This window comes from Puma concolor, chromosome B1 (assembly GCF_028749965.1).
Source record: "Puma concolor isolate L17-30 chromosome B1, mPumCon1.1.hap2, whole genome shotgun sequence".
In the NCBI taxonomy this organism is placed as follows: Eukaryota; Metazoa; Chordata; class Mammalia; order Carnivora; family Felidae; genus Puma; species Puma concolor.
The window spans coordinates 54,808,860-54,836,682 of record NC_141670.1 but is presented as its reverse complement, the minus strand read 5'-3'; the positions used below and the strand labels follow the sequence as shown (position 1 = coordinate 54,836,682).

The 27,823-nt window shown below is 34.3% G+C and overlaps 1 protein-coding gene across 1 annotated transcript in view; it reads right to left on the bottom strand.

Moving 5' to 3' along the window:
- Positions 1–462: 462 nt before the first annotated feature.
- FBXO8 (F-box protein 8) overlaps positions 463–27,823 on the bottom strand; it is a 45,658-nt gene continuing 18,297 nt past the window's right edge. Inside the window, exons 2-6 of the mRNA XM_025921892.2 lie at positions 25,950–26,286; positions 22,505–22,631; positions 3,821–3,939; positions 2,444–2,640; positions 463–1,293 (exon numbers count right to left, since the gene is read on the bottom strand). Coding sequence (XP_025777677.1) covers positions 1,106–1,293; positions 2,444–2,640; positions 3,821–3,939; positions 22,505–22,631; positions 25,950–26,278 — 960 coding nt within the window. The 5' untranslated portion in view covers positions 26,279–26,286 and the 3' untranslated portion in view covers positions 463–1,105. The remainder of the gene's footprint in view (positions 1,294–2,443; positions 2,641–3,820; positions 3,940–22,504; positions 22,632–25,949; positions 26,287–27,823) is intronic.

Below are 27,823 nucleotides of genomic sequence, written 5' to 3'. Positions count from 1 at the left end.
ACTTACCATATAAATATACTAGTCTTTACCATTTCAATGCCAAGTGGTTCATAATTAAATGATTATTAGTTAAGCTATTCTTCATTTGCTCTCCACGAAGCTGTATTTTTCCTTTTGTTACTAGTCATGTAACATCTATGAAGGCAGGGTCCATGTCTAGGTATCACTACTACCTAGCACAGTGTTTAATACACGGAAGGCCCTTGGTAAATATTTATTGAATGAATGAATGAATAAAGGTTCTTTATTCATTCACAACATCCCTTACTCAACTGGTTCTAAACACAAATTATCAAGTTAAGAGAATGGTAAAGTTTGACAAATGACATCAGATAGAAGTTCTAATAACATTCTGTTCCTATGTATGTAAATCTTAGATTTAATACATTTTGCTATCTCAAATGGCTTAAAGGACTTATTGAGACAAGACTAAAACATGACAAATGAGGAAACTTTTAAAAATGGAAAGTCAAGTGATGAATTTATATTATAAAAATAAGTGCCTGTTTTGCTTGTTACTAGCAACAAAACAATAAATACTCTTTTCAAAGTTCAAAGGAAAGACAAACGGGTATTGGTTTTCATCCAAGTCAGATCCAACTTTTATGAAGACAGTAAAAAGTTCAGATCAGAATCAAATAAATTTCAGAACTCAGTTTGAGAGAAAAGGAAAGGCTTTAGTTAAAATCTTTACAATAAAATAATTATGATTATAAATCTCTTTCATTAAATATGTACACATTACATGGTATTTTTAAAAAGAATGAAAACAAATAGTTTTTCAAGCAAATCTAATGCACAAATATACCATCCCTTAGAGTATAATGTCAGTTTAACATTCTTAAACAGCTGTGTCAGACAATGGCTCTGCTTTGTGCAAAACATGATAAGCAAAATTAAGAAAAATTCTGCAAAATCCTTTAGCTCCCCAAGGAAATTACTAAAAAAGAAAAGAGTAAAAGGAAAAAAAAAAAGGTGTATACTCAAGCTTGATTGTATACAGAGGCCAGGATGACCAGCACTAATGTAACCCCCATAACTGCTAAATAAGTCCTTGGGTAACTTTAGTTTGAAGTTAATAGTGGAAGTCCTAGCAATTGTGCTTTTATGCAGCCACGTGGCCAATAAGGTAGATGTTGTCATAAAGATGCCCTACAAAATCTTCACTAATGTTTTGAGCAGCACGACGGGTATTTCGAATAAATTCTCTTTTTGACATCTTATTCTTCACGTGAGGGCTAGTGAGGTCAATGGAAAGTAGAATCAAAGAGTAGCACAGTACATAGACAGCATCTGGAATTAAAAAGAAACACCTCAAATTATTAGCTGCTTTGGAAAATGTGGTCCCCAAGGCACCCTATAATGCAAAACTTGTCACCATTTAAAGAAATCAAGATTAGAATGTAAATTTCTAGGGAAAAAGATTGCTAAACCTGAGCAGCATGAGACAATAACAAATGACTTTATATGCCCAAGGCAGTATTTGATGCTTCCTATCAAAAAAGTAACAAGCCTCAAGATACTTGCTAGTATTATTTGCTACAAGTACTTGCTACTACTATAGTGTTTTTATTACAGAATCCTGCAATCTTAAGAAAGCTAAGTTAAATAGTACGTCTTGTAAAAGCATTTTCACCAAATTTCATGATGGGCGAATGTTTTGTAATCGCCACTTAATAAGATAAGCATGATAAAGTTGTTGATATGAAGAGATAAGTAAAGCTCAGTCAAATGAAAAAATATGCAGGATACTTGGCCTATACTGCACACACACACAGACACAGACTCAGACACAGATGATAAAGATTCGTTATATTAAAATTAAGTTTTAGTAGAAAAGTTCTAGGTGTTACCTATGTCATACGTGAACTATGAAAAGCTTTAAAAATGATTTCTCAAGTTTTTAGTTAAATTAATAATAATATGCAATGCTCAGGCCAGAATCATTTTAAAGAATTTATACCTAAGTCTCATTTTCTTTCTAAAACTGTATGTTTAGGGGCGCCTGGGTGGCTCAGTCAGGTAAGCATCCGACTCTTGGTTTCGGCTCAGGTCATGACCTCATAGTTCATGAGTTCAAGCCTCCTTCGGGCTCCGCGTTGACAATGAGGAGTCTGCATGAGATTCTCTCTCTCTCCCCCTCTCTCTGCCTCTCTCCTGCTTGCTTGCTTGCTCTCTCTCTCTCTCAAAATAAATAAATAAACTTAAAAAAATAAAATGGTATGTTTACTACATATGAAGGACAGTTATAACAAACTATTCCTCTAAGCTCACATAAATGTAGTTTTCCGTATATTTAGTGATTGCTACAAGTACTAAGAGAAGTTATTTATAATTACTCAAACTATCTTTCCCCACGGTGAGAAAAAAATGTCTCATATACTACTATTTTTACCTGGAGGCAGGAAGGGAGATGGAAGGAATTCACTATATATATTCTTACCAGGACTAAGGCCAAGTTCTCGCATTAAATCGGGGTTGCAAGCACAGAATCTATGTGAGAACTTTGTTATGAGAGTTTCAAGATACTCCCCACGCTCTTCGGGGGCATGGATATGACGAAAAAATTCTCTCAGTGCATTGGGCAAGAATTGATTTCTAAAATTATGCAATGTTACAAGGTCATCCAAGACATCTCTCCTAGTGGAAAAAGAAAAAAGGTACAGCTTTAATTACCATTTCTCTACTAAGAAAATGATAAGCACTCATAAATCATCATCTGTTTGGATGAAAATACTTTGTTACTGATTATGAGATCAGCTAATCCTACAAAGTAATACATAATCCTTAAAATTAAAAAATCCGATTATGATTATTTAAGACACTAATTTTAAAATCTTTTGTGAATGGGTTATTATAAAGCAACTGAAGCTAGCAATTCTAATTATAAAATGAAGAAAAAATAAATTCAGCAACATTAAAAGGGACAGCTTCTTTTCAAGCGTCTTCTTGACTAAATCCAAATAACAAAATTCTTTATGCTTTTAACTATGAAAATAATTAAGAGTTTTCACTTTCCATACCAGTCCACACCACCAGAGGTGACAACTATTTATGTGGACTTAAAAATGTCAACATGTACTATATATTTTTCTAGTATTTGCTTTTCCTAGTTCATATGGTATATTGTGAACAGCTTTCTATATCTTTCTATATCTTTACACACAGATCTAAATCATTCTTTTTAATGGCTCCACAGTACCCTTCTTTCTACTTATGAACATTTAGATTATTTACAACTACATAAATACTTGTGTAAGTATATGTGTGTACATATATAAGTATTTTTTATCAATGGCATTCTAATAGTCACACTTTGGTATAATATGCTTCAACTCTTGTTGAACTCAATCATGATTGTATGATCATCATCTTTAATTTCTATCAATTGTTTATGGTAGGGATAAGCAAATTATAGCTAGTGGTCCAAATAGGGCCCACTACCTGTTTTGTAAACAAAATTTTATTAGAAGAAAGCCATGTTCGTCAGGCTCCGTGCTGACAGCTCAGAGCCTGGAACCTGCTTTGGATTCTGTGTCTCCCTCTCTCTCTGCCCCTTTCCCACTCGTGCTCGCTCTCTCTCTCTCTCTCTCTTTCTCTCTCAAAAATAAATAAAAAAACATTAAAAAAAAGCCATCATTGGTTCACATACTGTTTGTCTGCTTTTAGGCTGCAATGGTAGTTATAAATAGCTGCGAGAGAAATTTCTTAACTAGATGACTGCTATGTGGTATAGCTTTTAAAGAAAAGCTTAACTCATCAAAAACATTACTTAGCTAATTCTAAAGAAGACGTAAATTTTTTTTTTTTTTTTTTTTACCTTTCATCAAGATAGATTCTCAGTTTTTTCCAATTTAGTGTTCTTGTACAGAAGATAAACTTTGCTATTTCCTTTGGTGAATCATCTAGGATACCCTTGGACATAAAGTAGTTCACTCCCTATGGCAGAAAGACAAGTTTACATAAATAAAGCCGGTCTTTATTTATAAATTTTAACAATCAGGCGATAGCAGAACAATAGCCATAAATTCTTTCCAGCATTAATAGACTTTTTATAGCTTTAACATGCAAAATACAAGCTAGAACTTGAACTGAAACTATTACTTGTGGTTGATAGTTTACATGCAATGAAAAGTAGGAAATTCAAAGTTAAGACTCCCAAAGAAATCCTAATTCAATTTTCTGGCTCATGTCAGTTAAAACTAACTTTACGGAAATATGGCGTAAATGGTGGGGGCAAGGGGAAACTACGCTATAGACTTTAAGCCTTTTAACAAACACTTCCACTGCCTAACAGAAAACATGATTTCTCAAAGACATGCTCTAATACACTATTCCAGGGAAGAACTTGAGATAAGATTCTACAAACCGAAAACCAAAAATTAAAAAAAAAAAAAAAATTACATTATTCAACTTAAAGTAGGCACAATTCCAGGTGGGTTTAGGGTCTGTACACATACTTTGGCTTTAAGCATTGCTACATTCTACAAGAATTTAGCTTCAATACATAGTGAGGCAAAATACAATAAAACAAAACAGTTTCAATGGTTTTTCATAGGATTTATCTTTGAATTTCCTTTTCCCTGCATGCAAAGTTTTCCAGAGAAGCATTATCCACAGTCTGTACCTATTTTAGATTTAAATCAACAACAACAAAACATCAACAAAAAAATAGAACACTGAAGCCAATGTTCTCTCATGTATGCAGAGGTCACATTCAAATAAATACCTTATGTGGATTTGAATGTGCAGTTATTGAAATAAAAGGCAGGTGTGTTTATTTCAACTCGTAGTTATCCAGATACATGCGTTCCCATGAATACTTATGTCTGGATAATAGCACACTGTGTGCAGTTAATTAGTAGAGAAAATGATGTATTATATACACACAACATACTGTTTTCACACATAAATTCCTTCAGCATTTCTTCCCTTTTACAAACACTTACATATAGTACTCAGAAATATTGCACCCATTAAGAATTCAAAAAGTTGAAGGAATTTTTATAAAAGACTCTTCAAAATAAAAAGTCTCATAAAATTTTTATATTAAAAAAATTAAAAAGCAATTTGATACCATGAGGTAATGCTTTTGAAAGGTCATAATTATCTGTAAGTTGTAATTCAAACAAAAGATTTTTTAATATAAAACTAAGTTTATGAGCCATCAGGATAATATCCTAATGGCAATGTTATCAGTTTCTCATGTGAATTTTAATAGTAAAAGGCAGTGCTAAAGCACTGATTTAAAGAAATGTATATAAAAGCAGAATATAACATGAGATGTTCATGTCAACTCAATTGTAAGCCACATTTCAGACTGCATCCTAGATACACGGCTAGGAAACGTAACATGGTCAAGATGGAAAGCCCAAGAATTTGGAATGAAGCTCTCGGCAGTTATCTGAGGGGCAGGAACTAAAGAAATATTAATGCTTGTTCCATCCTTTCCTCCATTAGTTTGAATAATCGAGAGTTGACTGTATGTTTTAAATGATCTATTTAGCAAAAGTTTCCAGGTTTGATTTCTTTCCAAAATTCCTCCACTTAAAAGAATAACAATTTTTCAGAAGTATTACCAGTGCTTAATTTTAATCTAAGTGATTCAAAGAGGAATGCCAACTAAATATTATGTAATGGGTTCTTTATTTATACCTACTTGTAAGCCAATATTTAGGACATGTAAAACTAGTTCTTTTTAAAATTATACAAAATATTAAAAAACACTGCAGATCCATTAAATAGTACATAATTCTCTAATTATATGATATGTGCATTTTAACATCCGAATGCTTCTTAGTTATAAATGAACATTGGTATTTACCTCATGTGAGATCCTAAAAATATGCTGTTGACAATTTCCTTTTTTAAGGAACACGTGTTTTAAGAATGTTGAAGTCTCCACCCGCGTCGGGCTCTGGGCTGATGGCTCAGAGCCTGGAGCCTGTTTCCGATTCTGTGTCTCCCTCTCTCTCTGCCCCTCCCCCGTTCATGCTCTGTCTCTCTCTGTCCCAAAAATAAATAAACGTTGAAAAAAAAAAAATTTAAAAAAAGAATGTTGAAGTCTCCAAAATCAACCATATACAGAGGAGTAGGCATGAACTCAGTCAGTTTTAAACCGAAGCCTGAAAACTAGGGACACAACCTGAAATAAGCCAACTCTGTTGGTTTTATGAGGAAAGGAGGCATCAGTTTTCAAGCCTGGAATTCCTCTGGAAAGGAAGATTACTTTAGAAGGGCTATCAGACTGAAGGGTCAAGGGATGTGAAATGGGAAAAGGCATGAGATAGATTATAATTTTCTTCAATAAGCAAGCTGGCAACCATTCGAATTCCTATCTTATTATGTAAGCATGGAACTACAAAAGAAAACATAGTATGAGACCTGTTGAATAACTGTACACTTGTTTAATAAGTGGTATAACTATTTTTTTTTTATTTTCAATATAGTTTTAGAAGAATGGTACAGAGAGTTCCCTTCAGACCACATAGCATGTTAGTTATTTTTCAGGACTAGAGCTCTCAGCAGGGTGAGCTATGTATGTGGTGTCTCACAAAGCAAATCATGAACATTAATGTTAGTTTATATTAACATAGTTTCCAGAAAAAAAAAAAAAGAAGTCTGTAGCTCACTACTGTCTACATAATTCACTATAAAAGTGTCTGATTCTGGATGTCACATTTTATGGGCCATATTGATAAACTAGAACTTATCCGGATAAAGGAAATCAAGACCTGATAAGATTGTTGAAGGGTCTAGAAGTCCTGTTAGATAATGAAGAGTTGAGGCATCTAGGGATATTAGGCTTAAAAAAGATACTTAGGAAAGAAGTTTAAGGTTAAGGCACCTGAAAGGCTTTATCATAAGGAAAAAAGATAGACCCTGTAATTTCAGTGAAGATCTTAAGCTGATGAAAGTTATAGAATGTCTTCCCAGAATAATGCACACACACATTTTAAAACATTTTGTTTTAAAAGAGAGAACGTGTGTTTGCGTGAAAGAGAAAAAGGGACAGGGACAGAGAGAGAGGAAGACAGAGGATCAGAAGCAGTTTCTGAGCTGTCAGCACAGAGCCCTATGTGGGGCTTGAACTCACAAACTGTGAGATCATGACCTGAGCCAAAGTCAAATGCCTAACCCACTGAGCCACTCAGAAGCCCATATATGTATGTATGTACATACATACATATATATATATATATACATACATATATACATACATATATATATGTATTTATGCCTGAAGCCCATCTAAGAACTTCAGGTTAGAAATCCTATTTTAGATGATGTAGGAGTATGGTTACTAAATGTCAGTAATAAGGAGGCAGGCTTGTGCCATGTAAGGAAGATCATGCTTCTGAGCTATAGCTGTTCAAGGCTAATAGTTTGTCATTTGGTTAATTTAATTTTTGTTGCTGTATAACTCAAAGATAAATCATGACGGAGTCAGTCCTTTCATGAATTGGCTCCATAGCATAAAGGGAAGTTTCTGTCATCTGGAAGAAAACTATTGACCAAAATGGATTTTATTTAATGAATGGTATTAAAGGAAAGTTACAGTGGGATGCCTGGGTGGCTCAGTCGGTTAAGCGTCTGACTTCAGCTCAGGTCATGATCTCGTAGTTTGTGGGTTCAAGCCCTGCGTCAGGTTCTGTGCGAACAGCTCAGAGCCGGGAGCCTGCTTCAGATTCTGTGTCTCCCCTTCTCTCTGACCCTCCCATGATCATGCTCTGTCTCTGTCTGTCTCTCAATAATGAATAAACGTTAAAAATTTTTTTTAAAGGAAAGTTACAGGGGGATAAATAAAATTCTTATTATGAAAATAGATTGCATATAGACATTAGGATTCATATTTTTCCAGAAAATCATAAATATAAATAATATTCATATTACAAATCCTAAATTCCTTTGTAATGTGATTTCTTTTAAAGTATGCATTTAACTTTAAATTTAAATATAAAGATGAACACCCAAAGACTAGTTTGTAAAACTGACATATGTATGTCTGTGTGTATGTGTATATATTCATATAGATAGCTATGCATCTTCTTTAAAAGCATTTCTGAAACACCGAATCAAAACAAACCTATTAAAATTACATCTTCATTTACATCTACGTCTTCATTTACAATGTATTAAGCAAATGGTAAATATGCAAGGTATTCAGTGACAGACACTGAAAAGTACGAAAGTTTTGCATTAAGCAAATTTAAAGTTTATCTGGGGAGATGAGACAGGTACACAAATAACCACACTAGGCATGTGTAACAAATCAATGACACAAGACAGTCAACTAAGGCCTAAATGAACTGGTATGAAAAATATGCATTTCAGTAGTTCAATTAAAAAAAAAAATCACTGTAGGAAAGGGTATTTGAATCATGTTTCCTGGAATATCTACTCTGAAGGAATGGTAGGGGTTTACATAGCCCAGAATGAGAAGAACACTGGAGAGGAATATTTTAGTCGATGTTCTATCATATGAGCCAAAGCATTAGAAGATTAAAAAAAAAAAAAAATCAGACTATTTTCAAAAAAATAGGCAAACTAACTTGGACTTCAGAGCAAGTCTGGAATCAGACTATAGGAGAAACAGGGCTGAGTTTTAGGGTATAAAGTGTATTTTCTACCCTATATGTAACTGGAAGCCTCTGAAGACTTTTTAACATTATGAAGCAATGGCCTGCAATATAAATTTGACAGTAATATAAATAAGTAATAAAATGGAAATTAGACAGTAGGCTACTACAATTGTCCAGGCTTAAACATGTGGAAAAAGCAACAGAAATGCAAAGGAAATATTCTTTTCTAAAATCATATGTATATATATACATATATATATACACATATATATACACACATATATGTGTGTATATATATATATATACACATATATATGTGTATATATATATATACACATATATATGTGTGTATATATATATATACACACACATATATGCATATATATACACATATATATACAAAATCCATGTGCTACATATGTATATAAAAATGAGAAGTGAGAACACATGGAACCATACGCCAATGAATAATGAAAAGTGAAAGAAAAAGGTAACTGATGTTTCTGGCTTAGATGAAAAGGGAAATGCCTGACAGGGGTAAAAAAACAAAACAAAAAACTCCACAGTTTATAGACGGTGCTGAATTAAAGGAAAGAGTAATGAGTGTGGACTTTGAAATGTTGAATTTCAGGTGATGATAGGTACAACTAGAAAGGCAGAGGAAGCAGTTAGCAATGTAATAAGATAATGAAAAAAGTGAGGGTTGAAGGTACAGATTAAGGATCCTTAATAAGAAGAATCAGTAAAGGAGTAGGTAATGAATAACGCAGGGATACAATAATGTCCCGGGGGTAAAAGTCTTTGAAATGTGAAGAAAGGGGTATACAGTGCAATTCCATAGTACAGAAAGAGAAAGAGCCTAGTTGTTCCAAGAGAGACCAAATCATGGCCCTGCCATTTCATGATCTTGTGAACATAATTTACGCAAACTTTTGGAACCTCGGTTTCCTAATCAGTAAAAATCTTATTTAAGTGGCTATTGTGAAGATTTGAAAGTGTCTGGCATAAAACAAGGCTGGTTTCCGTTTTCTTTTAGGGAGCTCAAAGAGATGAACACGTGGAAAGAGGGTAATGGATTTGGTGACAGGGAGAAAAGAAAGAGAAAGTAGTACCTTTCAAGGTCTCTTTCCTCAGAGTAATGGGGGCTCAAGTCTAAGAAGAAAGCTAAGGAATGAGCTCAAGGTAAAGAAACTGATAGCCCACTCACTTGAAAAATTTATTAGTATAAAGATGGGACAAATAAAAGGCAACGTTAAAGGTCAATAAGGGAAACACGGTTTTTCAAGAAAATCTTGACCCATGCACGTCGAGGAAGAAAGAAAGAAAGAAAGAACCAGCAGAGTGAGTAAAAGATTGACGTAAGGAGCAGGAGAAGATAATGGGAGTAGCAAGGTAGAGAAAAGGGGAGCAGGGGGAAGGACTGAAAAAAGTTACAACTCGCCATGATGGCCGAGGTCTAAACACTCCCCACTGGAGGAAAGAAGAATCCCTGCAGAGGAGGACCGGCCTGAGGGATAGAGCGGACATAACACAGCTGTGGAGTACACACAACATGCTCCAGAGACACTTCCTGAAGAGCCAGGCCCTGGACATTGTACGGTGTCTTCTTCATAAAACCATTACTCTCAGCAGCAGGAAACATAACAGCTTTCCTAACACGCAGAAGAAGAAAGAGACCCAGACAAAATGCCAAGATGGAGGAATTTATCCCAAAAGAAAGAACAAGAAATGGTCACAGCCAGGGATCTAATCGAAACAGATCCAAGTAACATGCCTCATCCAGGACTTAAAGTAACAATCATAAGATTGCTCGCTGGCCTTGAGAAAAGCACAGAAGACATCGGGGAGTCCCTTACCACAGGGATAAAAGAGCTTAAAACCAGGCCGAAGTAAAAAATACGGTAACCGAAATTCGAAACCAACGGGAGGCAAAGACCATAAAGATGGAAAAAGCAAAGGAACAAAAAAGTGAGACAGAAGATAGAATAATGGGAAATAACGAAGCTGATCAGAAGAAGGAAAGAAAAATCTTGGACCAAAAGCAGACACAGGGAGTTGATAATGCTTTCTGAGCCTGGAGGACAGGGCAGTAGTAACGGTTAGGAGACAGGTTATGTTAAGAAAGTGATAAAAGCAAAAAGAAGAGTGCATATTGGTTTTCTTCTTTGGGTGGAAGAACCATCTAGAAAGAGTTGGAAACGAGAGCTGAGTTGGATCTCCCAGTGAAGTGCTGAAGATGTCTATCACAACGGTTCAGGCACAACAGGGAATAAACAAAAGGAGCACCAGGCGGCAGCGAGAACCCAGGTGACATGAATGTCAATTCATGTTACGTTTTCTTTAATAGAACGCATGTTTACAGTAATCCAAGAGAGAACAATTAAGAAATTTTGTAAAGTAGACAGCACAGAATATGTCTCTAAAAATGGTTATACAAATGACAGCCCCAAGATTTACACAAATTAGAGTAGTGAGCTGTTTTGATGTAATTTGTTTAGGAGGCAAACAATTCAAGAAATCATGAATAGATAGCTTACGCCAATATTAAGAAGGAATTCAAAATGAAGAAAACGATGTGTTGGGGCTTAGTCACCTATACAATTTATCTATGTTATGATTGTAAGAATGGCTCTTTTCACAGAATTCATTTTAAGATACCTTTACTTTGTTTCATTTCTTCTATTACATCGATACCCACGTTTTCTCTCCCCTTTTAATAAAGCCTTACTTATCGATTAAAGTCATTATCCATGGTGTACTTCAAAAGCCAAACCTACCATACTTATGTTCAGGGTCAGAAATCATACATTTAGGAACAGAGTGAATTCTAAAACACTAGGTATGCGAAGCCAAATGCAAAAGAATCAACTCTTGTTACACACCTAAAACTGACTTAAAAAATTATAAAGTCTTAATTTAAAAAACCAAGCACTGACTACTGGTACCGACAGTACTGGCTATTTGCATAGACGCTTGGCAGAAACATAGTGTAGCAGCCCGTATCAATAAAAACAATCATGTATATAGCAAAATTGTGACAAAGTAAGGGGTACCCTTGTATCCTTCAGAACAGCCTAATAAAGAAATTTAAAAAAAGATGGGTTCTAGCTAATTTTGCTCAAATTTGCCTTTGCTCAAATTTGCCATGGCTACTACTTTTCAGGCAACAAATCTGTCCTTACAGCATAATATAATGCTAATATAATTATATAATGGAAAGCAAAACGGACACTGCATTTAATTTTTTTAGAGGACTTTATTAGAGGACTTTTAAAATACTGATCCTTAAATTTTAACAATAAATTTTTATAAAACAGAAGAGTTCAATCTAGATTTCTACTTTTTCTTTCAGTAAGAATTGACATAATAATATTCATATATGCATTTTAACCTCAGTGAAACGAGCAATTGCAATGTCATCCTTTTGCATTAAAAGTAATGTAAAAATTGAGATACAAAAACTATTATGGATGGTTATTTTCTGGATAGTGAAAATAATTAGTTCAGAGGGGCAGCCCTCCATAGGTCACATGGAGTACCCCACTGTCTTGCTAGAAAACAGCAACAATGGTTCAGACAACTGCTCTGATATTATTTCTTCTTTTTTACAGTACTTTCAGGATCACTGAAGCAAAATATAAAACCTACTAATTTTTGTTCAATCAGCAGTTCTCACTCTCCATATTTAATCAGAGTATATGTATTCATTTTATAGTTAAGGGGGAAAAACCCACATAGAACTTGAACAGATGAGATTCATTTGGGGATATATACTGTTCAAATCAACATGGTGCTTTTTAGCTGCAGCAAAATAAATGCAGAAGATTACCTAATGAGCACATTTTAAGACTAGGTATCAATGTATTTATTGTGTCATTTCACTTCATTTTACCCACTAACTTCTGCAGTGTTTTCTTCTGGAAGTATCCACACCACTCTCCTCTGCTGTAACACTGACCTACCACATGTACTTTAGAAATGTAACGTTATTTCATTTATTCATTATAATTTAGTCTATTTATACATATTATAATCATTATTCCTAATCTAGTTACTAGATTCAAAGACTAAAGTAAAAATTAGGCTCAAGTTGTTAAAGTTGTCCTATATGAAAAGATTATAAGAGTAATAAATGAAGTTTACCTCTTACTGAGGTGCCTGTAAGTAGGCTATTCACAGAAAGCCTCTGTGTGACTTAGCTATAAATAAGAGGAAAGGAGGTAATGACAACTGGGAAAGAAATGTGAAGATAATTTTGATGTCAGTTTGAAATCTGAACTGCAGATTTGTCTTATCTCTTCCCTAGGAAAAACAGAGCACACATTGTCCATGCTTATGTGGAGGAAGTGATAGACGTGAAGAGAAAATGCTGATATATTGCAGCCAATTCCTTACTGAAATTGCTCAGAATAAAAGATTCTAGAGAATAATGAAGAATCATACTATTCATTTTTTTAAGTATGGAATATGGAATGAAATTGGATTGGATTTCAGCTTCCTGGAACAATTTATGGAGGACTTTTCCATACATCGAAGTGCACAATGTTGATGAACTGCTAAGAATAGTCATATATATACCCGAAATTATTTGCAGCCAAAAGATGTCAAAAGGAAATCTTACATAAAGGAGGGGCAGTTCAAAGAAAATCAAAACAAAAACAGAAAATACTTCTAATGGAGTCCAGGGAAAATGGAGGAGAAATGTAAGACAGATCGTTGTGCTTCTTTTTCATAGGAGAGAACGCAATGACATCAGACAAGATAACATAAATGTCATTATCTAGGTTTTAAATAACAATTAAAAGTTCCTATTAATTAATTCTAATACACTCAAACAGAAAAAGAATCACACTGAGTTCTAGTAGTCTCCAAAAGTATCACTCTCATGACAGGGATAAGTAAATAAGATGAAGAACATGAAGGTAATTCTTAAATGATAAATAAGTACTAAGAGCTAATATTATTGACAAGTTGCTGGTAGCTGACGTAAGCTTCAGCTTTTGGGAAAAGCCCCTTCTTTCACTAAACTGTAAATCAGAAAAAGAAAGCATTCTAATCAAAATCTGGAAATAAAACTCTATTAGATTAAGGTGCAATTAATAACAACTCAAACTAATGAGAAAGTGATCCATTTGAATACTAACGTTGGCTAATTTAAATCCCCACTTTATAAAAACTACATGTAAATATTGCATTCGCAGTAAATATGTGTGTATATGTATATATTTAAATGACAAACTCCACTGTGGTAAATAAGAAGCACTTTTCTCATATTACCTAGATTCTCATATGTACATTTATAAATATATTTTGACGGCTCTGAAACAATTTTGAAATACACATTAAGAAAAACCTCGTATCTTCAGAGTAGACAAGCAGAGAAGCAAGCTGGAATTTAAATGGTAGTTTTATTGCCAGCACATGTGTGTACTTACTCATGTAAGTAAAGTATCTATTCATCACGATATTCAGCCATGACACATGTTTTAATTTAAACATAATTTTGGACACCTAATTATTGTTTAAAATGTCCTAAAAAAACCATTACACTGAGTATCACCACTGGCACAAAAGTTACTGTATATGCAAAAGATTGTTCATCACATACTAGGAAATGATATTAAAGGCAAATGGTATTACCATTTAAAGCTAGGAGATGTTGGTGTGACCAATACATACATTATGAAGGGCCATTACTCAGGTGTCAAATATCTACTAGAATCCAAAAGTTCCAAGAGAGGAAGAACCTCACAGTTTACAACAGTACTTGCCTCCTGACAGTGTAAGTTGTTATGGTTGTACCTCTAGTATAAATGAAACCTACATTCTGGGAAGCACTTAGAGGCACTAAGTATTTAACATTTATTATTTCATTTAATATTCACAGTAACACCATGATATATGTAATATTATTGTCCCCATTTTACGTACGGGGAAACAGGAGTGCAAACATTAAATAATTTGCCAAGGTCAAAGTCATATAATTAGTAACTGGAGAGATACTTAATAAATATTTTTAAAATGAATGAATCTGTACAAGGCCTCTAGCTGGCTTTCAAGAGAAGCTATAAACTTTTAAGGATTACATAATTAAACTGAAGTTAAAAAAGAAAAGAAGATAACCACCACAAAAACCTACGAGTTGGATCAAAACTCCAGTATACTTTGAAATGCCTCACATTGTAAACTCTCAAAAGTCAGAGTCACCAGTACAAATAATAAAAAGCAACAGGCACTATGATTCTATATTTACCTGCTAACAAATGGCCACAAGTGGTTACAATGATCTTATCACTTTTATAATAAAAGCATCTTCAAAAATTTTATGACATGAAAGAAAATGTTATATAACATTAGGAATAAATGTATACTATAGTTTTGGTTCAAACTTTTGCATTTAATGTAGTGTTTCTTTTATACTCCAATATTTCAAAGGATGCTCTACAACTGAAGACATCCAAGAACTGAGGATATATTGTTTTTTAGGTTTCAGATAAAGAATTCATACTGTAGAGTGACACTGGTATTAGCAATTGCTAAATTCAGATAAGACGTGTAGGAGAGACAACTACTTTGGACATTAAGATTGAGAACTTAGATCTAGAAAGTGTTGCCAAATTTTATTGAAACTGTGGACACATCAAATAACAAAGAACATGGAGGTTATTAAGGTTGTCAGGACATGGTAAGGAAGTAACAGGTAAACAGATTTATCTTTGAAATGTTCTTAAAATATTAACACAATATTGTAAACTTGCCAGGTATATTTATTTAAATTGGCAACAAAAGTAAAATTCAAACAAAGGAAAATTTTTGCTCATTTTAGCTTTGCACATTTTAAAATTTAAGAGTTTGTAGTATGGGTGCTGTGGTACTAAAATATTCTAACTTTATTCTTTCTTCTGGTTTAAAAGTCCTAGATCAATACATTTTCCACTAATTTTTGTTTACTTTACCCTTAGATAATTCACACTAAATGAGATAACAATATCCCCTGTGATAACTATAGAAAACAAAAGCAAAATGCATCAGGTGGTTTGCCTGATGAATAAACTATAGGATACTCTAGGTCTTAATCTCTCTTTCAATTACATTAAGACAAAAGGGGCTGGGAAATTTATTTCCCTATGAAGCTTCTAAAAGGTTTACCCTGAGTCCATGTAGTTCTATGGAGTGATTCTATAGCACGTACTCCAAGGACTCCTGAAGACAAAGGAATGGGAGGGTAGCCAAGATATGTTATGGTCAGGGCAGGGTATTGACCTGAATGACATAGGATAACGTTACCTTCTTAAATATAACACATGATTGATCAGATTAAAAAGAGATATATTGATACGTACCCATACACATGCCACGTTGCCCGCAAAAAAGTAAATGGCTTCCAATTCAGTACAACCTGACTAGTCATAATTATCTAGCCAGAGGATAATATTTAGTGTCTGCGAGGCATAGTTTTTCACTTTGACTCTAATGCTAATCAAGGGGAAGGGGTTTTGCCAATCAGCTTGAGTATTTTAGTTGTTTTGGGTAAATCATTCCAATAGAGGAGAAAGCTTTCTAAGCTATATTCAGTGAGGGATGCCTCTCAGTGTCAACTAGCTCCTTTGCTCTGACTAAATTCTCATCAGCAAAATGGGGATAACATTAATTTGCTAATGAAAATTAGTATTGTTTATTTTTATAAAAAATAATTTGTTCAGGATTACATATAAAACTCTTAATGAGTCTGGGTGATGATGGCGGTGATGACGATGCAGTGGAATCCTTTGGACTGCAAGCAACAGGAGCCCCAATTCAAAACCGTAAAGGATTTGTTGCCTTGTGTAACAAACAAATTGTAAAGTATTTTGGCTCCACAGTTGTTAGCCTCATGGACCCAATTCTTTCTTCCTAATGTGCTACTAGCACTGTTATTAATAGCCCTCATGGCTGCAAGATGGCTGCTTCCGTTCCCGTCATTATATGCTCACATATTAGTGCCAGAAGTATACACATGGACAGGTATGTACACATACACATAGATACTCCACAGTACTACTTTTTTTTTTTGTCTCTTTTTGAAACTTAAAATTTTCTCTGCACATATTTCCTCCAATTTACAGGCCAGAACTGAATTGCATGGATGCCATGAGAGCCAAGGGAAATAAAATTAACATGATGGTTTTGGAATCATCTGTATTCAACTTCGGAGGCTGAAAATGGATCAATCCTTTCAGCTGGTTCAAATTCTTTACCTAGTGAGTAGCCTAAGTGATGTGATTTCAACCTTCCCCACATAGGGTTAGTGTGATTTTTTTTAAAATTACTTTTACAATAGGATATAGCAGTAGTAGAAGGAATTTGAAGACATCTCCTGAGTTCCACTTATATCCTTCTGTTTTCCCCACTTTGTGGGGGAAACTATTTCCCACTGATAATTAGGCTTAATTACTTCAACCACAGAACAATTACTGATCCTCATTTTTTGGGGGGAAGGGTATCTTCTTTGCTCAGTGGCAGGAGGACCTAAAGTGGCAAGAAGGTCGTCTCAGCAACCAATTTGAATTGTTGTGCCTCTTATCAATACTCTTCCTTTGGGTAAGACTTCTAAACCAGCAGAGCCCAGAAATAAGAGAGGCAGAATAACAAATTTTACAAGTGGCTCACTAGTAAAACTAATGTTGCGGATGCTTGGAGACCTAGCTCAAAGCAATCTCAGTCTTTTCCTTGTCTTTAGAATTTCAGCCACGGTTGCTCAGTCATGATTAACTCTAAGCCAATCATGCAATCCCTTCTATTCTGTTCCTAACTGGTCTAGGAATGTTCCCGTGATTCAGTATGTCCATTAGGAATCAACAGAAGTACACTGAAGGCACCTGAAAGGATAGTTTTCTTCCTAATAAGCGTAAGGAATTTGAAGAGAATTTCTTTGTGCTCTTTGTGGTGAGGATACTTTCATATGAGCATGTTATGTTTTGAGTGGTGGTGGACAACTTTTTATCAAAAGAAGGCAAAAGTAAACACACCTTGAGAGTCCATGATATGATCAGTGTATCATGGAAATAACTCTGGGATAACTGCTCATATCATATATGAATATTTGAATTCAATATGCCTATCAGGTTTGTTGTCCTGCCCTTATTTTCCAAAGTAACATTTTCTTTAACATATTAGATGACAACCAAAATCCAGAACATAGATAAATCTCTCAATCTTTCAAGACACAACTCTCAGTTTTAAGGGTTTTTTTTTTTTTATAATACTATCATACAAAAGGAACAGATATAGATTCATAGACTTCAAAAAGAGAGAGGATTACAAGTAAAATAGGTATCAGATTAACTGTCAGTGAACAAGAGGGCATTTCAATTATTCAAGCTAGGTGTCTATCCGGTTAGGAACACATATTTATTTACACATAGTAAGATTACCGATAATCTATACTAGCATGTACAGAACGAGTCCCCTCAAATGTTATTTTACCAAAAAACCAAACAACAACAAAAAACTCCAAAAGCCACTATGTCAGATAAATTTGAATAATACTGTATACAATAACTTCCTCTTTCATATTCAAACTGTATATAAATATAATAAAGGCTCTGAAAAGTTGTTCTTTAAATAAGCCAGCTAATCATAACATGTCATTTATTAGATTGGGGAACTCTTTTGATTATCTATTATCCTGTGGAACAATTATTCCAAAGAATACATTTGGGAAATGCTGTACATTCTGATGACACCAATTTCTGATAGGGTTTTCTATCCTTAGGAATAAAAATAGTTTTCATCATTGTTGCTATGCTATGAAGTAATGGTAATGAGCATTTTGTTGCTGTATATTAGAGCAAAAACTAAGATTTAATATCTGAGTACAAACTTCTGAGCTCCTTTTTATAATGGAGAACTACAATTTCCTGTTTATATTTTAGCCGGACAAACAACAAAAAGAATCATTATCTTTAAAATAAACTGCTTATGCATTTCCCTCTAAAATGTGTACACAGGTCAAATTTAAAATATTTCTTCTCATAATAGACTCTATCTATCCCACATCACTAATAACTATGCATAAAATTGTATGCTTGTGGGCCATCCTTTATGAACACAAAGAAAATGTGCTTGTATAGTTACAAAAAAGACTACTTTTCCCTGACCCCCAATGAGAATATAAAAGACTTTTTAAAAACATGCTTACACAAGCAAAAATAAAAACTATAATATCTTGAAATTAAATCATGTTTGCTAAGAAAAGGTTTCATACTAAATGGAGCTCAAGGAATATAGCTAATTGGGGGATAAGAAAAAATTACTTTATTATAATACTGCTAGCAGAATAAAATCAACACACGTAACTTGTACATGCAGGGGGAAAACAGCCTAACATAATGGATGGTTTTCAGCACATTCCTTTACCAGAATGTGGTCACCTGCCACAAAGTACACAAGCTCATGCACAAGATCAAGACTTTACATACAGCTGAGATCACAATGTCATGCAGATAACAGCAGCGTGCTAGATAATCGTACCACAAACTGTGCAGATGTTCTCCCCCACCCCATGAGCCACTGCCAGCAGTTGCTGTGGAGTTTGGTTACCCATATCCGTGACATGAACGATGTCCTTTGGAGAATCTTGTTCCCTGTGGCTGTAAGTATTCTTATTTTTATAATATTTTAATGATGCTTGCTATCAAAATGATAAGTACAGAACTAGAAATTATGGAAAAGTAGAGTTTTTATAACACTGAATAATTACACACATCATATCTCAGGTACTAACAATAAACAACACATATTTAAACATATCATCAAAGCTAATTTACTTCTCAGGCTTAAATGAACCCAAAATAACACATTTCATGACAGTGCTCCAATGAGGGCAGAAAAAAACATCCAGAAAGTACTTTCTGATTTCTAGCACTCAAAAAACTTGGCAAGAGTCATTCTAAGACCTGGCTAAAAGTATGACTCATACAGATAATTCTATATAAAAATATCTATTAGGATAACTCTTTGAATTACATGATTCCAATTCTGAAGGCTTAACTCAGATAAACAACCAAGTTGATATTGTGTATATTAGTCAATGAAATAAAGTAAAGGTTATAGTCATTAAAATGCTTTCCCTCATTTCTCTGTATCTACAATTATATTTCAATGTCCTTCTTTGCCTATTTACAACCTGGGTGCATTCTGATAAAGATGGGATTCTATTTTGCTATCAGGCAACACATGCTAAGTTACTGATGTTCATAAAAGCATAGAGTCAGAATTCTGGAACCATGAGTCACTCTGAAAGGTTCAGCTCTATGCCTCCTGGCACTATGTGCCCCTTTCAGAATAGTGAATTCAATACTTCTGGAATGCTCCAGGATATCAGGCAAGGGAATGAGAAAAAGAAAATACAGCCAACTCTCAATAATAATGGAAGGTAGGATGGATAAGTTAAATCTGAAGATCTAAAATCTTATTTTACCTAATAACTTCAATCCCCTCTCTTAGTAAACATTAGACTTAAAAAAATTTTTTTTAAGTTTTGGGAGATAAAAAGAGGTCTTTTAATTTTACCCTATTTCCTCTGCCCACCCCTCCAAACACAGTAGAGGAGGTGTAACAAGAACTCTGTAGTCTGATATATGTAGCTGCAAAGATGGAAACATATTTTGACATCTAGCTTTTCCAATTTAGATATTTAAAACTATCGATATCATATTCTACTATATGAGGGCCTATCTATGGTTTAATCTTTGCATAAAAATGATGGTTTATAATTTGTTTTAAAAATTGATACTCCTTTAGCAAGGCATGACTACTTACCATAATCAACATCAGCAGTTACATCCAACTTTTCTGACTTTGTAAATCTAAAACTCAGTACTTACCAAGTTATATTTCCCTTAGAATGTAACATTTGCAAGTGATATGAATTGGAGATGACAGTTTTACTCATTATCAGCATAATTCATGACAGGAACCAGAATGCCTTGATAAATTGGACATAAAAGGTTGGCGCTGGTGTTAGCTGCCTTTCGTCATCCTTATGTACTATTCTGCCTCAGTTCTCCAGCAATCATCATTAGATTAAACTTAAGGGATTAATGAAAAATGTGTATCTTATTATAAAGTTCGTCATAAGAATGATTTTAGTTAGCTACAAGTAATGTCTAATTTGAACAAACAAGAATAATGAAGTCTCTGAAACGATGACATTCTTCAAACATGTCAGTATAGAAGAATCTCTCGTACACAGTAGCTATGCCATAGAGCACGATCAAAAAGTGACAGGCTTACTATTGCTATATATTTAGATGGAAGAGAACTTGGATTTGACCAAAAATAAAGTAAAAACATGTATTTTATGATAAAATGCATCAGAACAAAACTGCAATTAAGGGCCAAGTTACAAAACCTAAATTTATGACAGTTTAGTTTATCCATTCATTTGCCTTCTAAATTAAGAGTCCTCTATTCACTGACAGTCGAAACAAGCAGTAGTGAGAACAAATTTCTTAATTTCAATATTTATATCGGGCTTTATAATACATATGTTTTGTTATATTTGTGGTGCTAAGACATAACTGATAATGTATGCATGGTGTTATATTTTTTACTTGTGTACAAGAAAAATTTAAGAAATCGTTTGTAATAAGTGAAAATCACTTTAATATTAAAAATGTCATTTGCATTGGGGCACCTGGGTGGCTTGGTCGGTTGAGCATCCCATTCTTGATTTTGGTTCAGGTCATGATCTCACAGTTTGGTTCATGAGATTGAGTTCTATGTCGGGCTCTGCGCTTACAGCGCGGAGCCTGCTTGGTATTCTCTATCCCCTCTTCTCTCAGCCCCTCCCCTGCTCTCTTTCTCTCTCTCAAAATAAACTTTAAAAACATGTCATTTGTATTATGATAAGCACATTTATAAAGTCAGTATTTTTGTCCAATATTAAAATATTGTGCATGGGGGAGAAACATTTTTCTAATTCTAACATAGCAAAAGTTAAGATATTTTTAAAAATATTTTGCTGCGGGGCACCTGGGCAGCTCAGTTGGTTAAGCGTCTGACTCGGATTCAGGTCAGGTCATGTTATCATGGTGTCATGGGTTCGAGCCCTGTGTCAGGCTCTGCACTGGCAGCATGACACCTGCTTGGGATTCTCTCTCATTTCCTCTCTCTCAGGCCCTCCTCCACTTGTGCTGTCTCTGCTTCTCTCAAAATAAATAAACTTAAAAAAAAATTTTTTTTTATGTGTATAAAAAGTATTTGGCTACATGATTTAAATAGTTCTTAATACCCCTACAAGAGATGAAAAAAAGTTGGTTTTTGAAAATTTAAATTAATGTCACTGCCAGTTATTTTATTCCACAGAAAATAAGTCACCTAGAAGCAGTAGTTCTGAGTGCTGTGTAATTTCCATTATATTTCTTTTTTTTTTTTTTAATGTTTATTTATTTTGAGAGAAAGAGGGAGAGTGCCAACATGGGGAGAGGCAGAGAGAGATGGAGAGAGAGAGAACCCCAAGCAGGCTTTGCACTGTCAGTACAGAGCCCAACGCGGAGCTCGATCTCATAACTGTTGAGATGATGACCTGAGCCGAAATCAAGAGTCGGATGCTTAACCAACTGAGCGGCCTAGGAGCCCCTCCATTATATTTCTAAGAATAAGTCTAATAGACATGTAAACTTTTCTGAGAAAAAAAAAATTTCTGAGAATTTGAAATTTTCTAGGATGATAGTAAAATGAAAGTAGGGGAAAAAAATCAGAGAAAGCACTGTTTTCACATTTTGATCATTCTAATATATTATAATAAGAGGTAATTAGTTTCGAATATTCAATGACCTGTTACTTTACTTGCAAGTTTATTATATTACATTGCAGCAAAGCTGAGACAAGGTGGTAATCAGGTTCAACTATTATAAATATTCAAGTTCTCCACTTACCTCCTCTGGGTTGGCATTAAAGGTGAGGCTGCCTTCATCCAACTGCATATACAATTTTCTGAAAGAAAATCCTAGAGGTGGGTTCTTATTATATATGGAACAGTGACCCCATGTGGATTTACACAACCTATAAGATGAAATCAGATGAGAAAACATTACTATACAAGTTAAATATGTATATACACGCTATAAAAGTAACATACAATAAAATTGTAATTTATAGCTCTAATGTTGAAAATGTTAACTTCTGTACTTGTTTGTTTGCCTATAGAGTATGATTGACAAATGCCTTCAATGTGGCAATTCTGATAAAGATTCTGAGTTATAAAGATTAATATTCATGAGTTTTATCTGAAGTTAAATATAACCTATTACTAATACTAGCAATGACAGATATTTATTTATAACATTTACAGAGTGCTTAGTAGATGCCAGGCACTATTTAAAACATTGAAATAGTATTAACTTGCTTAATCTTTACAACAATGCTATGATGTTGGTTTTATTTATTTATTTTTTTAAAAATTTTTTTTCCCCACGTTTTTATTTATTTTTGGGACAGAGAGAGACAGAGCATGAACAGGGGAGGGGCAGAGAGAGAGGGAGACACAGAATCGGAAACAGGCTCCAGGCTCCGAGCCATCAGCCCAGAGCCTGACGCGGGGCTCGAACTCACGGACCGCGAGATCCTGACCTGGCTGAAGTCGGACGCTTAACCGACTGCGCCACCCAGGCGCCCCTGATGTTGGTTTTAAAGATAAAGAAACACAGACACAGTAAGAGATTAAAAAGTTGATTTGAATCCAAGGAGTTTTACTCCAGAGTTAGCAATCTTAATCAAAACAACTAAACAGGATTAAGTTGCTATGTCTCCGTTACAAAGTAAAATTGTGTGGGGGTAAAGATTGCTAGGTAGGGAGAGAACCTTTTTTTTTTTTTTTTTTTTTTAACAATACATATAGTGACAGCAGGCAAACTAAACATAGAAATTATAATGCTATAGCTTCAGAACAGACATAGTTGTGTGTGTCATTAAGCTTAGCTGCTTAAGATCCTGCTTCAAAATACTATTTCTTTACTATCACAATAACACATGATTGTTTAAAAATTCTCTGAAACCTAAAATGCAAATAGTTCATCTCAAAACACACTATTTTTGAGGACTGGGATAGTTGTGTCCAACTCTGTGCAAAGATTAGCTACTAGTTATTTTAAAGCTAAAGTTTTATATAATTACAATGCCCAGACATTCTGGATATATGCCATAGATCATGAAATCTAAGTGCATTACTCTAGAGACACACAGAATACTGAAATTCTATTTTAGTGCACTTTTAATGACTATCTCAAAATTATCAGATTTTGTGTGCTCAAAAACACCTACTTTTAGTAACAGACATTAAAATACTTTCATTTTCTGACATTCAATTGATTTTTGGCTCAAACTTCTTGTCACACACATATAATGTACAAGTTAAAAAGACAAAGTTACTGTTTCAACCTGTAACATCAAAATTGTGAGGATAGTGGGTAAAATATGCAATTTAATATGAGAATAACTTCTTAATAGGTCATTTATATCCTTGCATTATTTTTAGCAACCAAATGTAGTCACTGATTCTAAAATAGTGAATTTAGGAACTTCAGAAGATTATCAATATTTTAGCAGCTTCTTTAATCCTCTAGCTTTTGACCTTTACTACTGAGCTATGTAACAGAACCTTTCAATATTAAGTATTCCACACATCCAAAGTTAAAATAAAATTAAGGTAGCCTTTAATTTAAAATTGAAGCAATTTATCACTAAGAAACAAAAATCCAAGTGTCATAAAAACAGGCATAACAATGTGGTAAGAATAAAGGAAGCACTTCTTCCAGAAAAGAACACCAGATTTAAATCCCAGATGAAGAATACATTCTGATTGAATTCAGATCAGCTTAGAAATAAGCTTTTCTTTTTTTCAAAGTTCATATACAGAATTACAAATTAAGCTTGCTAGGAATACTAAAATGCAGAAAAGAAATTTTAAATAAATAATGAGCCAGTTTTAAAGTATTTTTATTTGTTCTTTTGCCAGTTAGGGAATTAGTAACTATAATTTAAACACTACAAATTAATAGAATTTCCTCTTACGTCCACAGTACCTAAACTATAACACGACGATGAGAGAATAAGATGATGCTGATGATTTTTATCTATGTAGAGGCTGAGAAATTATATAATACTGTAATTTTGTAGCATGAGAAAGCCTCAATTAGAAATGCCATTGTTGGTAATGCCTTTTTATTAAAGTTTGACTATTTGGATAATTTATTAATTCTCTCATTAGATTTTCGTTTTCATTTAGAAATTATTTATAGTCACAAAAAGACCTTTGCTTTCAGATATGTTTTACATAATTAAAGTCCCATTAAAAAAATGAGACTTAAAAAAAGAAAAAAAGAAAAGAATGAGACTTAAATGAACCTTAGTAAAGAATGCTAGAAAGCTCAATAGCCAATGATTCTTTTAGGTTTGGTAACATTTTCACACCCAAGTATATGATGCTATGTAAGGAGTAATGTCGGTTCCATAAAACAGATTCTACTCCAAACATTCTTAAATTTATAGGTTAAATTTAAACTGATATAATCACTGCTATAATTTCTATCATCTACCCTCACTTCAGCAAGGAGATTATCTCCTTGCCTTCTACTATCTGACTACTTCATTGATGAAATATTGGTTAGAAAAAATAAAAAGTAGATGAAACATTTAAAGTTCATGTTAATGAGCACCTATGATAGAGGAAATACATAAATAAGTAAACACACAATCTTCATACGGGAAGCACAAACTATACCAGGGACGTAAACACTCTAAATTTTGGATTATAAATTCTCACTTAATTTGTAAGTTTTAGATTTTTTAATTTTTAAGGTAATCTCTACATCCACTTACAACCCCGAGATTTTCAAAATTTCTATTTACCCATGGGGTTTTTTTCTTTAAAAGAAATTTTTTTGTGTTTCTTTTTGAGAGTGAGAGAGACAGAGCATGAGCAGGGGAGGGGCAGAGAGAGGGAGACACAGATTCTGAAGCAGGCTCCAGGCTCCGAGCTGTCAGCACAGAGCCCGACGCGGGGCATGCGCTACTGACTGAGCCAGTCGGGCACCCCAACAGCTTGTATTTTTAGATTAAACTGGTCATTTCTGATTTACAATAACTGCCACCTCCTGACTGGTTACTTCTAACTGTAAAATTTTCTTTTAAACTGTCCTTTTCCCACTACCAAACCTGACTGTGATGGTAACTCCATGTCTTTCCAGATTTTAATAAAGGGCCAAACTACAAACCGGGTTTAAAAGAAATACTTCATAATGCATATACATCCATTACAAAGAGAACATGCAAGCACGGTTGTGTTTAGAGATGCCTGAATCAAATGTGTCAGGTTGAACTCACCCTTGCCAGAGAAGTTCATCATTTGCAAGGTCCTGCCAAACACATGAAGCTAAGCAGAGGTCAGTCGCATTCAGGTAGGACAAGATGGTAAAGCTTAGCTCGGGGGGCAACATTTCCAAATTAATGAATCCTTCCTGTTCTTTAGATTTCCGTGCCTTCAAGAGGTGATATATATCGATGCCTCCTTGGACCTGTTTCCGATGACTGGTGTTAGAAATGCTGCTGGCAGCCATCCTCCTGCTCTGCTCTCTGCTGAGGTAGCCTTGCTCACTGTAACCTTCGTGCTGTAGCTGCTGGTTTCTGGCCACTCTCCACAGCCCCTGACCCATCTGCAAGCCTGGGAGAAAGCCAGAATGTATTAAGAAGGTTAACTCTGACCCGAAGCACTAATTTACCAGAATTAACCTTCCTCATTAAAGCATGTTAAAAGGAGTAGTAGATTACAAAGAAGAGCTGGAACCTCCTGAGTACAAAACTTCGACAGAGAAAGTTGCAGAAATATTTGATTTGATATCAAATCACCTTTATCCCAGTTTGCTAGCTGCTTTTAAAGTCCACAGGTGACATAATCATTTTTCACATGGTGAGATTTAAAAGTTACTGATGTCCTAAAGACTCTTACAAATTATAATTATGTGGACTTATGGGCCAGTATTAAATGCAGCTCTGATCAGAGCACAGGACTTTAGTTAAAAGGCCTCTAGACCCTGCTTTTTATCACAACTCGGGCTAAGCTAAGCTAGCCCCTTTTAACCAAACTCCCAGATGCATAACAGCTGTGAAACAGGCTTTTCCTTTAATTCTTGCCAGTCTACACTTAAGTTGTAGACTGTAATAAAATGTAACATAGGCCCTGAAGTCTAATTCAGAAACCTTATAAATTAGACACCTAGAACTCCGTGATAAATAGCTTAGTAATGACTATTTGGTTTTGTTGTTTCTTTAAATAAAAATCAGAATTTAAACTGATTTTCCAGTTCTTCTCCAGACAGACCCATGGATTCCTCAGAGGCACCTGGAAAAAGGTAGGAGAAGAAGAAGATGTGCCCCGGGCCTCCTCTACCTTCACTTGACCTCCAAACCAGAGCGGCTCTACATTTATCTGTTAGAAATATTGGACTGCCGCTATACAAATATTAGGAAACTACGGGCCTAGGCTTCCTATTTGATCTTGGCTTTAAAATAAGTAACTTCTCCCAGGCTAATAAGTTTATTGAGAAAAATGAAATCAGGAAGAGCTTTTAACTAACACAGATATTCCATGATCTCTTTTCCAAAATATTCTTGTTTTACAAACCCAAGTTGACTGCTAATATATATGTATGTGCTTGCAATTTAAAAATTGGGAGAAAAAACTTTTTCATATAAAGTCATTAAAGTAACTTTCATAGCATCATGTAACCTTAAAATAGTTTTAATGAGCTGTTTACAATGAGAATTAACAGAAAAAGAAAGAAAGAAAAACACCATGGGTGAATAGAAATTTTGAAAATTCTTAGGAATTTGAAATTGAATAGAATTTCAAAGAATGTCAAAGATATTTTTTCAGGATTTAAAGAGGCATGATCCACATTTATGTTTACTGAGTTATTGGCTATTATTTAGACAATGAACATTGTAATAGGTTACTCATTGATCAAAACAGAAAAGTAGTCCAGGATAATTTTTCACTCTTCCTCCTTACAGTTGACTGCTTGCAACCCCAACAGCTTAAGGTATAAAGGAATGAGGGGTACAAAGAGAAGGAACATATTAATAATTTTCAAACGTGGGGAGATTTATTTACAAAGAAACCACAAGAAATAATCTTTTATCCCCATAACACATACGACAATAATGGTTGGTGATTAGAATATAATAATTAAATTTGTATT